Genomic DNA, 16300 nt, shown 5'->3' on the forward strand with positions numbered 1-16300 from the left:
CCTGCTGAGTGAGACCATCCGGTATTTCTCTTTCTCTTTCTGGCTTATTTCGCTGAGCATGATCCCTTCTAGCTCCATTCATGTTGCTGCAAACTGCATGTATTTATCTTTTTGGATTGCTGAGTAATATTCCATGGTGTATATGTACCACATCTTCTTGATCCAGTCATCTATTTTTGGACATTTGGGTTGTTTCCAAAGCTTAGCTATTGTAAATAGTGCTGCTAAAACATAGGGGTGCTGGCACCCTTTGGAATTGATGTTTCTGTGTCATTTGGGTAAACACCTAGGAGTGGAATTGCTGGATCATATGGAAGCTCTATGTTTAGTAGGTTGAGGAATCTCCACACAGCTTGTCATAGTGGTTGGACCAGTTTGCACTCCCACCAGCAGCATAGCACAATGTTTAAATCTGTATTCCAGCTGTACAAAAAAGTTATCGCCCCCATAATTATGATATGAAATTTATGTGTAACCCATAACTATGAAAACTATGTATTTGTTGGAATACAATGTTCTTTGGCAACTTCTTCCACTTTCTCAGTAGTGATGTTACAAGTAACACTGACAACTACTTTAAGGTGATTATATTAAACAAATACATATAAGAATGCATATATGGCTAAATATTTTCTTACCCTAATGGAGATAAGTTCTGGGGGTGGGGGGAAAAATTACCATTTAATTTTGTTTTAATTCTATTGTTTGCAAGTGAATATAACTTTTAGGATGGTGGAAGATTTGTGGGGGCACCAACTTCTTGTTCGTAGTATAAATCAAGAGCTCATCAAAATAGTTCAAAGTCCCTTCTTCATCAGTAACTCTCCATCAGCACCAATTCTTAAACAAACTCAGATTGTCTTGCTACAATAGGCTCTTCTAAATTGAAATTAGTTAAAATAGCTCCAAAGTCACAGTATGTACATCAGTAGAGTTATGTATACTTCCATTTCAATATGTAAAGAATCCATGGCAGCAACATAGGACTTAATCATTGCTCATGCTCAAATTCCCAAAATTACTATATCAGCTGACAAAGGCAAAGAGACCTAACAGTATGTGGCATTTAAGCTGCTAGAAAATAACAGTAAAATATAAGACATAGCACTTTGTAAGTCACAATTAAGTCAAAAACTGAAGCTCAAATTTCCACTTTCAATCATGAGTGAAAATCTGAAATCCCCTGCTATTATTGGACTCAAGCCGCCATAAAGTGTGACAGAGAATGGGAAGCAGAGCAAGTTGGAAAGGCGTCCATTCCCTGGATCTTAAAAAAATGCCTGTCTATCCCTGTTGTGTTTCATTTCATCCCCAATCATGTACAGTTATGGGAACAAAACACTTTAACTGCAGACAGGATAAAGGCAATCTAAAGGTGAGGCTAGGGAAGGGGACATCTGGGATTTACTGCTTCGTTGCAAATTCACTTAGTCCTCAGTCCCTTGTGACGGGTATTCTCATTGCCCTTGTATAAAAATGGTGACAGAAAGTTCAGAAATAAAAGAAAAACAAAGAGGATGTGCAGGTGCAAAATTGAATTGTTTCACAATGTTATATATATTTTAAAGTAAAGTATGAAATATTGTTTTAGCAACATTTAAGTACAACATAAAGATTCCAAAAATACCCCCTGGGAAAAAAATCTATTCTGTCCTGAGCCACCACACACTGACTTCTCCCTTCAAGGGACTTACGGTCTTGAGGAAAACAGATTTGGAAGCAAATTAATTGGTATGATACATTAGAGATGGTCTGATCAGTGTTTCCAGAATCAGGGATATTATCAAAGAAAGATCAACTTTCCTGGTGAATGTCAGGAAAGTCTTCAAGGAGAAGTGACATTCCAGAGTAGAGGCTGGGAAAACAGGATACAGTATATATTCAATTGTATACTTCAGCACAAACCTACTAATACAGCAAGCATAGTTCTTTGCTACCCTTCCTGCTTGTTTTCGTTTTCCACTTCTTCAAACCAATCTAGTTAAGAGCCTATCACTAAAACCAGATTTCACTGGGAAGATTTATTAAGGCTTGGCATGAAGGAACCCCACAGTGAAAAAACCACACCTTCAAAAATGAAAATGCTTCTAAATATAGCTTAGGAAGTAGAAATCAAGTGAGCTTCAAATACATTCTTAGTTCTAGTCAAAAGACTAATGAAACATTGTTTAAATTTTCAGTGAATAATAACTGCTGGTTATAAAAAGTTAAAATCTGAATGTTACCTAGATCAAAATCCTTCTGGTTATAGCTGGCTTCAATACAGAACTAGGATATAGAAGACAGGCCATATGCTTAAAATTGTGGACAGATTTTCTTGACCGAGACACATGACAGCAATAACTGTACAAAGTATGTTTCCCATTAAAACCTCCAAAAACTAACCTTAAAAAACACTTCCATGAGAATTTTTTTCTGTAGATTCTCTTCACCAGCTTTTCATTGGTTTGATGAGCTTTTTATTGATAACTTATAATTAAGGCACACTTTTACTCACTCATTTGCTGCAAAATAAGCATGTTTGCAGCAAAGCAAAAAAAAAAAAGATATTTGAAATTTAAAAAAAAATGAAACAAATCTCTATTAACGCCTTATAAAAATGCTTCTCATATTAGAACAAAATAAAATGGCAAGTAAAACTGAGAGGAAGGAGAACAAAAGAAAAAAAAAGAGGTCTAAGGGGAAACAAAAAATAAAAGAGCAAAATGCGTGGAGGGTGGAATGAAAGGGAATCAGAAAGAGGTGAGGGTAACCTCAAACAGGAGGCGTAAAGAAAGGAAATAAAAATAAATGGGCTTCACATTCTCACTTCCTTCTATCCCAGGTGAGTAGCTCAACAGAATGTGAAGAGAATGGGATTAAAGAACTAGGTTTCAAATTACAGGACACTGCTGTTTAGCTGTATCATCAGTTAATGCCAAAGGTCCTATGGCGCACAAAAGAATTAATGTATTGAATACATGAAAATGGCATGTGACAAAGAGCTAGGCAGAAGTTAATTACAGTTGCTACCATAATAACGCCATTGTAATGTAAGCAAGACATACAGTGCTTAATGATGTTATTCAAAAGCAAGAAGGCAAGGATTTTTTTCAGTATTTTCAAATATTTTAAGTTAAAGACAGATAATCATTTTTCAAAAAACTGGAGAACTAAGAAAGAGGTCACCAACAATTGCATCAGCTGACTATAGATCTGAAGCAGATAGCAGAAGAGGAGGAGACAGAAGGGTGAAAACAGAGAGAGATGAGCAGGAGGGACTGTGGTGAAGGATGACAGAGACTATGTTGGTGGGAGAACTATGGGACTACACCTGAGGGAAGAAAATAAATACTGTCCAAAAGAGATATAAGAAAATAAAATTAAAATAATAAGTGCATTGATAATGTCAACCAAATTTGTAAATAATTTTTAAATATATAAATTAAACTAAATTCAAGGTCATTCTTACTAAATCTTTCTTGCATTCTGATGCTTTCTTGAACATGAGGGAAAAAGAAGTTGGTGGAAGCAGAGTGCCAGACACTGTACAAGATCTTGGGTAAGTCTAAGTGTATGTGCCCAGAGAGCTGAGGTAGACAACCAAGGCCTTTCCTGCCCCAGGACGCATGAGAGACATGATCCTTACCCAGCTGTAACAGTAGCTCACAGTGGCCATGACTCCAGGTGAGAGTCACATCCAAGAATCTCCAACTTGCATCCTGCTCAAGTTCTGATAAATTGCCCCACCATCTTCCCTCTCTGGCAAGAGGTCCCTCTCTGCTACCTTTCTTTTCCCAACAAACACCCTTGAGGTCACTGCCACAGATCTTCTCACCTTATCTTATATAGTCTCAGTTATTTTTTTCTCCCTAGCAATTCCAATCCCTAACAATAAAACTTGTAAGTTTTAAAGGTTAAGACTTTGAAAGTTAAGACTGAAAGGTTTTAAGTTTCCAAAGTCTTGAAAAGAAACATACCCCAAAATAGAGATGAACATTGCTTCAGCGAAGTACAAAATTCTTGAGCAACACTAGGAGGTTCGCCACAGCTATCACTACGTAGGATGGCATCACAACAAACTGGAGTGAAGACAAAGGAGGCAAAGAACTGTGCTTTCCCCAAGTGCCTCTTCCCCAGAAAATGAAGAGATATACAGAAGAAAAACGTATGGTATGTCTGCATCTTTAACTTAATTTTCTAAGTAGGAAGTTACGGGAGGAAAGAAAGCTAAATCTGGCATGTGGAGATTAGGAATCAAGGAAAAGCTAGTCATAGTCTAGTAACTTTTGCTAGACATCACTGTCCAAAATGTCAGCATCTCATTCTAATGTCAGATTCCGAAACTCAGTTTTATATTGCAGACTCAAACACTCCAAAATATCAGAAGTGAAGGGATCTTCCCAATTTATAACTAAGGAAACTAACAGCCAATGAAGCTGTTCGGCTTGTTCAACACGACACTGTTAGCAGTGAAGCCAAGTATTTCAACACAGATCTTCATATTCTCAGTCCAGGATTCTCACCCATCACAGCAGCAGACTTCGAGACAGCTTAAAGAATTGGTGCACTTGAATTTCAGAGTCACGATAAAGATCTAATGTATTAGCACCCATCTGTTATAAGAACATTTCAATTATTATCTCTTTATTATTCAACAAAATGTATGCTTCATTATAAAATGGTAGTACCAATAAACTTTTTCAAAATCCACAAGTTGATCTTAACTGAAGCTTCTGCAAATGAGTTTCTTCCCTCAAAGTAGTAAATGCCTTTCTATTTGATTCTCTCAGACTCAGAAGTAAGGCTTTGTGTGGGCTATATGCTTGGGAGGGTGTTACGGCATGAACTTTAAAAATAAAGATAAACATCTCCAAACATTTTAAAAAACAGTAAAATCAACTCAGCATTCTTTCTCTGCGCCAATTACTAACAGTATTAGATTTCCTAAAGAAAGGTCGATGACCTCGCCTACTGAACAATACATTGCAACTATCTAAGTAATATTTTCAAATTGTCAAGCAAGCTTTTTAAGAAAAAGAAAATCAGATTTAAATGTCCTATCAGGAGGGGAGAACACAATGGAATATGGTGGGGGGCTGTGGCTGCTTTGGTGGTGGGAGAGATACAGTGACCACACTGGCCAGGAGAAATCCTGTTCTGTCATATAAGAAAATGGATATAAGAATATATATATAAAAAAAAATATATATATATATAAAAGAAAATGGTACTTGATTTTAAAATACATAATTTTTTTAACTTCTTGTCCACTCATACCTAAACCGTCAAATTGTTCTGTTGACAGTTTTTTGACTTGATATGTGATTTTACCAACAAAATGTTTTTAATAAAAGCTTATGTATGATCATAAGTTGATGTATATTTTATTTTGCTATTCAAATTTTAGAAGTTATGCCTCAAATATATCCTGGTTTCCACTTTAAATTTCTATCTTTAGAGAACACAGCTTTAAAGAGCTCAAGGAGAATTACCAATACAATTTACTCTTAAGTACAGTAAAATCAAAACACAAAAAATAAGTCTACTTCATCTTGTATTTGAAAAATAAAATGAGGTGCTAATGTTTTCTCTAAGTTTATGGTGCCAACTATTCTCAATACATTTTACTAAACAAAAGTTGATTCTTCAAATGAAGACTAAATCTTCTCCAGATGCACAACAAAGCACATATGATATGCAATATAGAGGACAGAAAAGCATCACATATTAATAATAGAATATCACAGGAAAAATTTCCTAACTATATTCCTTTTCTTTATAAACAAAGTATAAATATTTAAGATATAAAAAATACATATGAAGTGGACTTTTTTTCCCCCCTAACTCCTATTAGAGTAAATAGAAATTAGAACCTTGACATTCAAAAATTGTTTAATCAGTGAATACCCAATACCTGAAATGAAATGATTAATATATAGACTTAAAAATCAGGATGTTCACACAGAAATTGTTCTACATTAACAGTTCTCATTAATTTTTTTTAACTTTTTTTTTTTTTTTTACTTTTTATTTATTTGTTTATACAAGCACTGGGTACAGTCAGAAGTGCAGGAGGGTGAGAGAATGCACCAGAGCCAGAGCGGGGAGCAGAGCAGGCAGAAGGACCGAAGTACACTGCTGAGGGGAGCAGCGAGCGGCAGGAGAGGTTTCTGCGCGCCATGTGGGACCCTCCTCTGGTGGCCGGGGAGCTGCCGGGGATTGAACCAGCGCTGCAGCTTCACAACCCAGCACTCAACCTCTGCGCCACCGGGGAGGCCCAGTTCTCATTAATGTTAAGACTACAAGACTATAATACATTTTTTTAAGATTTATTTATTATTATACAAGAACTGGGGTACAGGCCAGAGTCGCGGGAGGGGGAGAGGATTCACCAGAGACAGAGCATGGAGCAAAACAGGCAAACTGACCGAAATACACTGCTGAGGGGAGAAATGGGCAAGACAGGAGAGGTCTGCCGCGCCATGTGGGTATCTCCCTGGCCAGCCAGGAATCGAACCTGCACTGCGGAGGCTGCGGACAGCTTCAAAGCATGGTGCTCAACCTGCTGTGCTATATAATACATTTTCAAGAGGCCCTATAATACATTTTCAAGAATTCAACAATCCTGCAGTCTTACTTTCCTGTTATCTGCTAAGGCATTATCAAGTCTCCATCCAAGGTCACAGTAGGCTCGTTCTTCCTGGTATTTATATGAGGAATGTTGGGGTCTACTTTACTGGACACATCACTGGGACCACTAACAGAAGAGGTGGGCATGGGACGCCTCTGAGGTTCAAGTAATTTCCTTCCCTTCTTTGGAGCAATCTAATCCAGGGAACCGTTATGTTCTGTGAAAACTACAGTAAGATTATCAACCTAACAAACTAAGACTATGCACCTTTCCCAGCCCCCCTCAAAATTTAATGAAATAACTTAAGTCTTCATATAAAGAAATCCTGTTAATAATAAAGTGGTTTAAAACCATATGAAAATGCATATTGAATCAAAAAGGAAACACAAGTGATGGACACATCAAAGCAGTGTATAAAATTTAAGAAACCAAGAACATGTAAAACAATTCTGAAGCCCCCATAAAGGAGACAAAACAACCTGCAGGACACATTTAAGTATTTGCTTTAGTTTCAAATAAGCTTTAAAGGCTGAAAATTGTTAGACAAATTTACTTAAGTACTTCTATTTTGAAAAAAAAAATCCATAACCACGATCATTTACATCTCTTAAAGAAGAGTCTTTCAAGAGACTACATCCATTGTAGTAGATAAGTAACAGTGCTTCTTATTCACTGTAGCTGGAAATTGGACTGATAATTCAGATAACAAAATTCTGAAGACATAGAAATGCACACAAGATATGACATGGCGGTTTGTCTAATTGCCATTTCCAGTGATTACTCCAAACCATGATACAGAATAAAGTAACATAAAAATCAACTGCAAGTTCAGTGGGAGAACTTTTTGCTCAAGACCATAGAAATGTGCCTGTTCTTATTTCTAGGACTACTATGAATTGAAAAATACCATCCCAGAGAAAGACAATGAATCAAAAGAAGTTCACTCTAGAAATAATGTATGTAGAAGCAGTGAGGACAAATAAGTAAAGCTGGAATCATATTGTTAAATTAGAGGAATAAAAGAAGGGAAGAGAAAGGAAGAAGGATAGGAATGGATATACCTGACTCACTCAGGATGGCAAAATGCAATAATTATCAAGCTATCAATATAATCACATTTTAGCGGCATATAATGTAAACAGGCTCACCGAAAACACTAAATAAATTCCTGGTTTCCCAAACTATTAGAAGACAGAAATTATCGACTATTTAATTATACCAGCAAGACTGTGAAGTATTCCCTGTATGTAAAACCAAGGCACAGCTTGTCCCATTATATTCAGACTACAGCAACTGTAGAGTGATTACACATAAAGGATGCATGAACCTATCTTTTCAAAGCATACTTTGAAAATCAATAAGATTATTTTATTGAAAAACAATTACTGAAAAAGAAGATGTGCTTTTGTGGTTCAATACTTTTTTCCGAAGTACCCTGCTCCACTGCCAACTTCACTTATTCATTACATTTGAAAAACATCAAGTAAATCTCCATTGGACTTTGTAGGGCAGTTAGTCATTAACACTGATAAAACCACACTTGATATAGTTCTGCCTTCCAGTCTCAATTTACTAAGAGTTTATGCTCTGAATTAGTATCAAATGCAAAGTACAAAATCTGACAGAGTGAAGATTAATAGTAATGTGTTAAATCAGAAAGAGCTGTTTGGTAAAGTACCCTGGGAATTTAGGTCAGTCTAATCCAAGATCACATCAATTACTGAAAAGTTAGGGGAAACAGAAAATCAATTAAACGTGGATTGTACCATACTGGGAAAGTCTTGAATTAACATCACTGGAGGCATTTGGAATTAGACTAAATGAAATGCCAGCAAACATATTAGTAACAACAGAGGCCTCTTTTGCTAGAGGTTGACAAGAGAAGAAATAATATGACTTAATAGTAAAAACATTCTTAATTTTATTAGGCAGTTGATTTGTAACCATTTGTCTTAAATTGTTCAGTTAAACTATCTTTTACACATACAAGCATTTTTAAAGCTTTTTGTCTGTTTGTTTACAGGACTTCACATCAGAAGAAATGCAGATTTCCTTCAGAACTTTAAAAAAGTTTTAGTGACCAGTAAGCTCACAGTAAGGAACATGAGTATTTGTAAAAGAATTAAATATAAATGCATAAAAAACTATACTTGGCTCCCTTAGACTATCCTAATTCATAGAATATCCTAAATTCACTATAATAGGGTCTGTCCTAAAGCAAATGCTATAGATAGAATTTTCAGACCACAATAGAAATACTGAGGATTCACTCATAATGGCCTGGTTTTCCATTTTGTTCCAACCAAGGCAAACACAATTGGAATGCTTTGTATGGTTTTATGCTTATTGTAATAGACTTAGATGTTTTATCACTGCATCTTAATACATTTTCCAACATCAATTGGTACAGCACAAGAAACAATAAGAAAAATGCAAACAGTCAGAGGCAGAGTCTGCATATCCAAACCCCGTTCAAGAAAGATATGAACAGAGCCCAACAAGAATCAAATGTGGAAACAAGAGAGTGATGGCAAAATTTTCTTGTCAGGCTGTATTCCATCTGGCCCTTCTGGGCAGAGCCTGGCTTCTCCACAGAGCATTTATCAATCAGGGTCCCAGCAAAGCAGATGGCATGCTGAAGAAGTGACTAGATTTTAATAAAGAGACTATTTACTAAAAGTTTGGCAAGAAAGAAAAGCAACAAGAGGCAATGCAATACTCCCAGGCTAGCAACCATGGGGTGATGTTTCCACCCTGGGTCTGCAAACACCAAAATGGGAACCTAGAGGAGCTGTGGTCTTCAAATGGGGGAAGCAACCTATCCAGGATGAGCAGGGAGGGAGAGAAAGAAGGGAACAAAATAATCCTATTTTATGCTTTAGTCACTCCTCCAATCACCAGCTGGCTAAGTCCAATTAGACACAAGATAGCAAGAATCCTACTGATGCAACTGTACCGACTAGCCCCCAAGAACTCACACCAGGATGTGGAAAAGTGGAAATGGATCGGAGGGGCAAACAAAACTTACCCATTTGTATGCAGGGACCTTAAATGAAGGTGTAGCAAACTGCATATAATAAATAATACAAGAAACATCAAACAGAACAGCTGGCTGGATCACTACACATATAGTGATCAATATGTATAGAATAAATGGATGGAAAAATGAAAATGATAGAATTAGGTAGAATATAACTATGATTACCCCAAGCAGTTCCAAGTTAATTAGGTGGTAACAGGCAGCCACTGAAGGTATGTATATAGAAGCATAACATCATCGCAGGTTAATGGTAGCAGTGTAGTAGTCACACTGAAAAAAGTCACTAATAGCAGAGTTCAATTAGATTACTGCAGCAGTATAGATATAAAGGAATTAGTAAGAAATAAACATTAAGTGAGCCCCTAATATTGTCCTGGGTATCTCAAAAGTCTTAATCACGTAATCCTCTGCACTTTAAATTGAGAAAACTGAGCCTCAGAAAAGTAACTGAAAGACAAACAATGACTGGGTAACTGCCACAAAAGTCACATTATTTCACTAACTTGCTACCTAAATGAAATATTGGCAATAAAAATAGAAAATGAAGAACAAAAGTTAACTGACAGTCCAGTTCCCCATTACCCAAGGAATCTCAGATGAGTCACGTAACTCCTTTCTAGCTCAGTTTCCTCATCTACAAACTAAAGGTACCTACAAAGACTTATTTCTTCCACCTCTAAAATTATCTTGTATTAGTAAGACTCGATTCATCAAGCTTCCCACACTCTAACCAGATCTGACATGAACAACCCTATCAATTTCATCTTGTACTCATCTACTGCAGACTCTCACAATTAAATTAAATCAACTTCAGTCTCTCCAATAAATTCACTCAAGATAAGAATTTTCAGTGAGAAAAGTTCGGATCAGCCTAGAGGTGAAAGGACTTCTGGGATAATGTGATATAAGAAACATGTATTTGGTTTTCAGTCCCAGTTCCTAGGACAGAGCTCCTGAAACTCTTATAATTTGTTGAGTGACTGAGTGAGAAAAGCATCTTGTGTTATTCATAAGTCCCTTTCAACCATACCTAAATATGTGTTAATGAAGATAAGCTGGCAGCCAGAGGACCCAAAGGTGATTAGAGGGTGGAACTTCTGGCTTCATGCCCCACCCTCCAATATGAGATGAGTAAAGGGGATAGGCATTAAGTCCTGTCACCAACAATCAATGATTTAATCAAGTGTGCCTATGAAATAAGGTCTCCATAAAAACCCTAAAATGTGAGATGGGAAGTTTCCAACTTGGTGGCTGCATCCAGATGCTGGAAGAATGGTATACCCGGAGGGTATTGCTTGCATATCTTGTTCTATGCATTTCTTCCATTTGGATACTTCTGAGCTGTATCCTTTATAATGAATTACTAATAGTAAGTAAAGGGCTTTCCTGACCTTCGTGAGACAGGCTAGCAAATTATCAAACCCGAGGAGGGGGTCATAGCAACCCAAATTTATAGCTAGCCTGTAACAAGTTGCATTCTAGACCTGTGATTGGCTTCTGATGTGGGTGGCGGTCTTGTGAGAGTAAGCCTTTAATGTATAGATCTGCATTAACTCTGAATAGTGTCAGAAGTGCTTAATGTAGAAAACCTACATATTTGGTATCAGAAATGAAGTCAAAACACAGAAGTGTTTTGAGAATGAAAAACATAGCTTAACCTTACCTTCTGTTTTCCTATAGAAATTTCATCTCTGCAAGACACTTGGTACTCTACTGAGGATTATCAATTATTTTTCATTGCTTTTTAATACTTTATTTTTTTTAAAGCAGTTCTGGTTTTGAGTAAAACTGAGCAAAAAGTACAGGGAGTTCCCACTGCCTCCCCCATCATCAAAAGCCTCCACCAGAATGGTACATTTGTCACAATAAGTGGACCTACAATGATACACCGTTATCACCCCAAATCCATAGTTTATGTTTTGATTCACCCATGGTGCTGGACATCCATGAGTATTGACAAATGTATTAATAACAAGTATCCAGCATTACAGTATCAAATAAAATATTTTGCCTATTCTTTTTGTTCTGCCTATTCAACCCTCTTCCTCCATAACTAATGGCACCACTGATCTTTTTACTGTCTCCATGGTTTTGCCTTTTCCAAAGTGCCATATGGTTGGAATCATACACCATGTAATCTATTCAGATGGGCTTTACGAACTGAATAATACCCATTAAAAGTTTTCTCATGACTTGATAGCTCATTTCAGATGGGCTTTACTCACTGAATAATACCCATTAAAAGTTCTCTCATGACTTGATAGCTTATTTCTATCCAGCATTGATTAATATTCCATTGTCGGACGTAGGACATTTTATTGACCTATTCACTTCCTGAAGGACATCTTGACGCTTTCAAGTTTTGACAATTATGAACAAACTTGCTATAAACATCTTTGCACAAGTTTTTATGTACAAAAAGAAGTATTCAATGCACTTGAATAAATATCAAGGAGTATAATTAGATTTTATGGTTAAAAGTATGCTTAGTTTTCCAAGAAACTGCCAGATAGTTTTCCAAAATGGCCGTGCTGCCTTGCCTGGCAGCAATCAATGGGAGTTCCTATTGTTCCTCATCCTCATCAACATTTAGTGTTGTCAGTGTTTTAGATTTTGGTCACCCTAAATCTGTGTAGTGGTATCTTATTATTTTATAGTATTATATTGGATAAACACATAGTCTCAAATTTCCATCTCACTAATGTCTTGTGATGTTGAGCCTCCTTTCATATGCTTCTCATTTATATATCCTCTTTGGTGAGGTATCTACATCATTAGCTAATTTTCAAAACCAAACTTTATTCATTTATTTAGTGTTGAGTTTTTAGTGTTCACTGCATACTTTGGGTAAAACTCCTCTCTCAGGTAGGTGTTGGAAATATTTTCTCCCAGTCTATGGCTTGTCTTGTTATTCTCTTGACAGTGTCTTCTGTAAAGTGGAAGTATGTAATTTTAATCTAGTACAATTTATCACTTTTTTTCCTTCATGGATCATGCCTTTAGTGTTACAGCTAAAATGTCATTGCCATGAGGGAGGCTGATGGGATATGGGCACTGATAGTTTAGCAGAAACTGAATATAATGTGAACATTTGGAGTGAAAATGTAAACCCAACATTAAAACAAATAAAAACTGGCCTCCCCTGGTGGCACAGGAGGTTGAGCACCGCGCTGTGAAGCTGTCTGCAGCCTGCAGCGCTGATTCGATCACAGCCAGCTGGAGAGTGTCCCACATGGCGCAGCAAACCTCTCCTGTGGTGCCCCCTGCTCCCCCCACCAGTGTATTTCATTAGTCTGCCTGTTCTGTTCCCTGCTCTGTCTCTGGTGAATTTCTCACCCTCCTGCGCATCTGGCCGTTACCCCAGTTCTTGTATAAAATAAATAAATCTTTCTAAATAAATAAATAAATAAAAACTAAAAAGTTATTCTTTATGCAAGGTTATCTAGATTTTTTCTACATCATCTTCCTTACCATTATTATTATTTTTGATTATTGAGTGACAGTATGTAGTATGTACCTGACATTCAAGACACAACATAAATAACAATATCCACAAGTAGCCTGAGATGTTTAAAGCCTGCTTTAAGAATCTCAAACAACCATTAAGGCAGGAATTCTCCATAGTGATAGTAGACAAATAGCAGTACGTTGTGAATGAATGCATTCTCAATATCACAAGATATTTGGGCACTGGATTCAGAAGTTGGGATTCCATTCTCTACCAATTACTAGATGTGTGGATCCGCATCTTAGAAATGAGAATAATATTTGTACCCACTTCATTTCACAGCAGGGTTGTCACCAAATGATTTCATCCATATGAAGTTCTAAGCATAATATACATCACAAGCATAAGCACAATAAATGCTAGGACTTCTACATTCTCCACGATGGCCTTGAGGTATAACAGTTTGAAGAAAACATTCAAAATTATCATTTCTAGAAAGTATTAATATTCCATTTAATTTTGGAATTTCAAAACCACACAAAGGAATAGTTTCAGTCTCATTCTGTGATCATCAATTGCTAATAAAAGATTCAAGACAAATTTTGTTAATTGATTTTTTTTTAATTTATTTTTGCATAGAAGAACTGGCAGGTTGGCCAGAGGGGCAGGATGTGAGAGAATTTACCACAGAGTGGAGAGCAGAACAGGCAGATTTACTGAAATACACTGCTCAGAGGAGCAGCGGGTGAGAAAGGAGAGGTCTGCTGCGCCATGTGGGTTAGCTCCTGGCCGGAGATGGAACTCAGGCTACAGTGGTGATAGCACTTAGACCTCACCCCGAGGACCCAGGGGGACCCCGAAAGATTCAAAATCAATGAATAACAGCATATAGAAAAATCATATACAAACTAGCAGGAAAAATATGTGGTTAAAAGATCTTAATTTAACAGAAGCAGTCTATTAGGCTTTTCTTGAAAAAAAAAAAAAAGCCTCAAATTTCTCATAATAAAATGGTTAAAGTTTTAAGTGAGATCCTCTATTCATTTAGCTTAATATTTCAATATAATATTACTGGTTTTCATTTACGCTATTCTAACAGGAAAAACAGACTTCTAATTTTTAAAATTAAACCACAGAATTAAGGAAGGTTTTTTTCATGAATGACTTCATAAAAAGAATGTTTCAAAGGATAATGACTAATGAAGCAAGCAAAGCATAGTTCTATTTTCCACTGTGACTAAGAATTATATCTTGAAAAAGGTATCAGAGTTGAGCACTAGTTCTTTGAAAAGTACTTTTGAAAAGAAAAATTTCAGCTAATTATGTGATACGAAAAATACGTATCAATTATATCTCAAAAAGTCACTCCTTTTTCCAAACTCTATCTTCCCGATATGAGATTCAAATTAAATCTATTTTACACCAAAATTAAAATTTCAAGAAAATTGTGATTTGATTCATTTATAAGCCAAAGATATGCCTACCACATGGGACTGACCAGTGGACGAAGGAATCAAGGACAAAACTTTATGATTTAGATCTAAAACAATAAATACTATAAAGATGATTAATAAATATTAACTAAGTGATATTTTTATAATAAAGTTCAAGCAGTATGTGTCTGTTTATCTCACTTTCAACAATTACCTTTAATTGTTTCTTCTACAACTTCTACCACACGATCTATCTGTTGAACCTAAAAAGAAAACAAACTGTTAAACAAGCAATTTACACAGAGAAGAAAACACTAATTTGTGTTCATCCTTCTGTTTGAGTCACTGCTATACATTTCTAAGCATATGAGTTCAGGTTTTAATTAATGCACTTGGAAATATTATTAAAATATCTATATTAATGACTCATGATACAATGAGGTATGTATGAAATTATTATTCTCCCATCCTCCAATAATTATTGAAGAAATCATACTGCATTTAAATAAACCAATCGCCTGGAGCTCTGTTGTGATAGCCTATCCAAATGAAATCAACGTGTTGTGAGATAGAAACTGACTTGTAATTAAAAGACGTTCCTCGCAGCTTCAAGAAAAATGCATAAAATGACAACCGAGCGAAAAGGACATTCTGGTATTAAGGAGATCTACCACAAATCCTATGCTTTATTATTTTAACACTGAAACCTCCTTTAATGAATTTCTGCCATGAGCTGGGTGCTATGATCAGGTTTATGGAATACAAAGTCAAATAATAACAGCTCCTGCGTTTGACACTAGTGACGAAGGAAGATTTCCCAGGGTACCACAGGAACACAGAAGGTAGGTAATAAAATCAGGCTGAGAGATCCAGGCACATTTCCTCAGGAACCAAAGGATATCCATGAGGGATAAAGGAGATTAAGCCAGGAGAAGCCCACTAAGAAGTGTGAGTGAGAGTAGCAAGAATTTAGAAGAAAAATGAAAAAAAAAAAAATGAAGATTGTAATCTAAGAAGCAAAAGAAAATATTACTTCTACTTTAAAAATCTTCAAATAATCACTGTTATTACAGAAGAAATAGAAGTTCACTTTAAAAAAATTCAAACAACATAGACATATAAAAGGGAAATAAAGTAACCCATAATATCCTACAACCTCCACATCTACTCCTCAAATGAAATTTCTCATTAAACGTTTGATGAGTAGACATCAAGATATTTTCTAGTGTTCTATAGCAAGGGAGGGCGAGTGGGAGGCATCAAAGCAAGGGAAGAGCACACGGGACTGTGGTGATGATTCATGGTGCTGTGGTGGTGGGAAAACTATGGGGTCAACCCCTGAGGGGAGAAATCAAATACTGTCCAGAACTTAACAACAATGTGAGAAAAATAAAAATTTAGGGGGCAGACAAAGATTTTCCAGTGCTAAACCTTTATACATAGTCGTGATCTGTGGTTTTTCCTTTATTTCTTAAAAATTATTAGAAAGGTACCTCCACCTCTGATTAATTTTCCTGTACATCACTACTACATACAGGTCTACTTCATCCATTTTACTAGCTGCATACTTGTCTCGTGTACTGATACACCATAATACATTCATCTATTCCTCTATCTGGGGCAATCGTCATTATCTTTCATTATTATACAACAATGCTACAATGACCTCAATTGAGACAAGGACGTTTAGAAAACACACTGACAAATCTCTTTAAAATATTCCTTTGACTCAGTGAGAACACAGTCACCCAGCTGGACCTTTGATC

The 16300-nt window shown here is 36.3% G+C and overlaps 1 protein-coding gene across 1 annotated transcript in view; it reads right to left on the reverse strand.

The window, feature by feature from the left end:
• CDKAL1 (CDKAL1 threonylcarbamoyladenosine tRNA methylthiotransferase) overlaps positions 1–16300 on the reverse strand; it is a gene marked incomplete at both ends in the record, with an annotated part of 639419 nt that overhangs the window by 435819 nt on the left and 187300 nt on the right. Inside the window, one exon of the mRNA XM_084228943.1 lies at positions 14749–14797. Coding sequence (XP_084085069.1) covers positions 14749–14797 — 49 coding nt within the window. The remainder of the gene's footprint in view (positions 1–14748; positions 14798–16300) is intronic.

This window comes from Talpa europaea (assembly GCF_964194135.1).
Source record: "Talpa europaea genome assembly, chromosome: 2".
NCBI classification, from domain to species: Eukaryota; Metazoa; Chordata; class Mammalia; order Eulipotyphla; family Talpidae; genus Talpa; species Talpa europaea.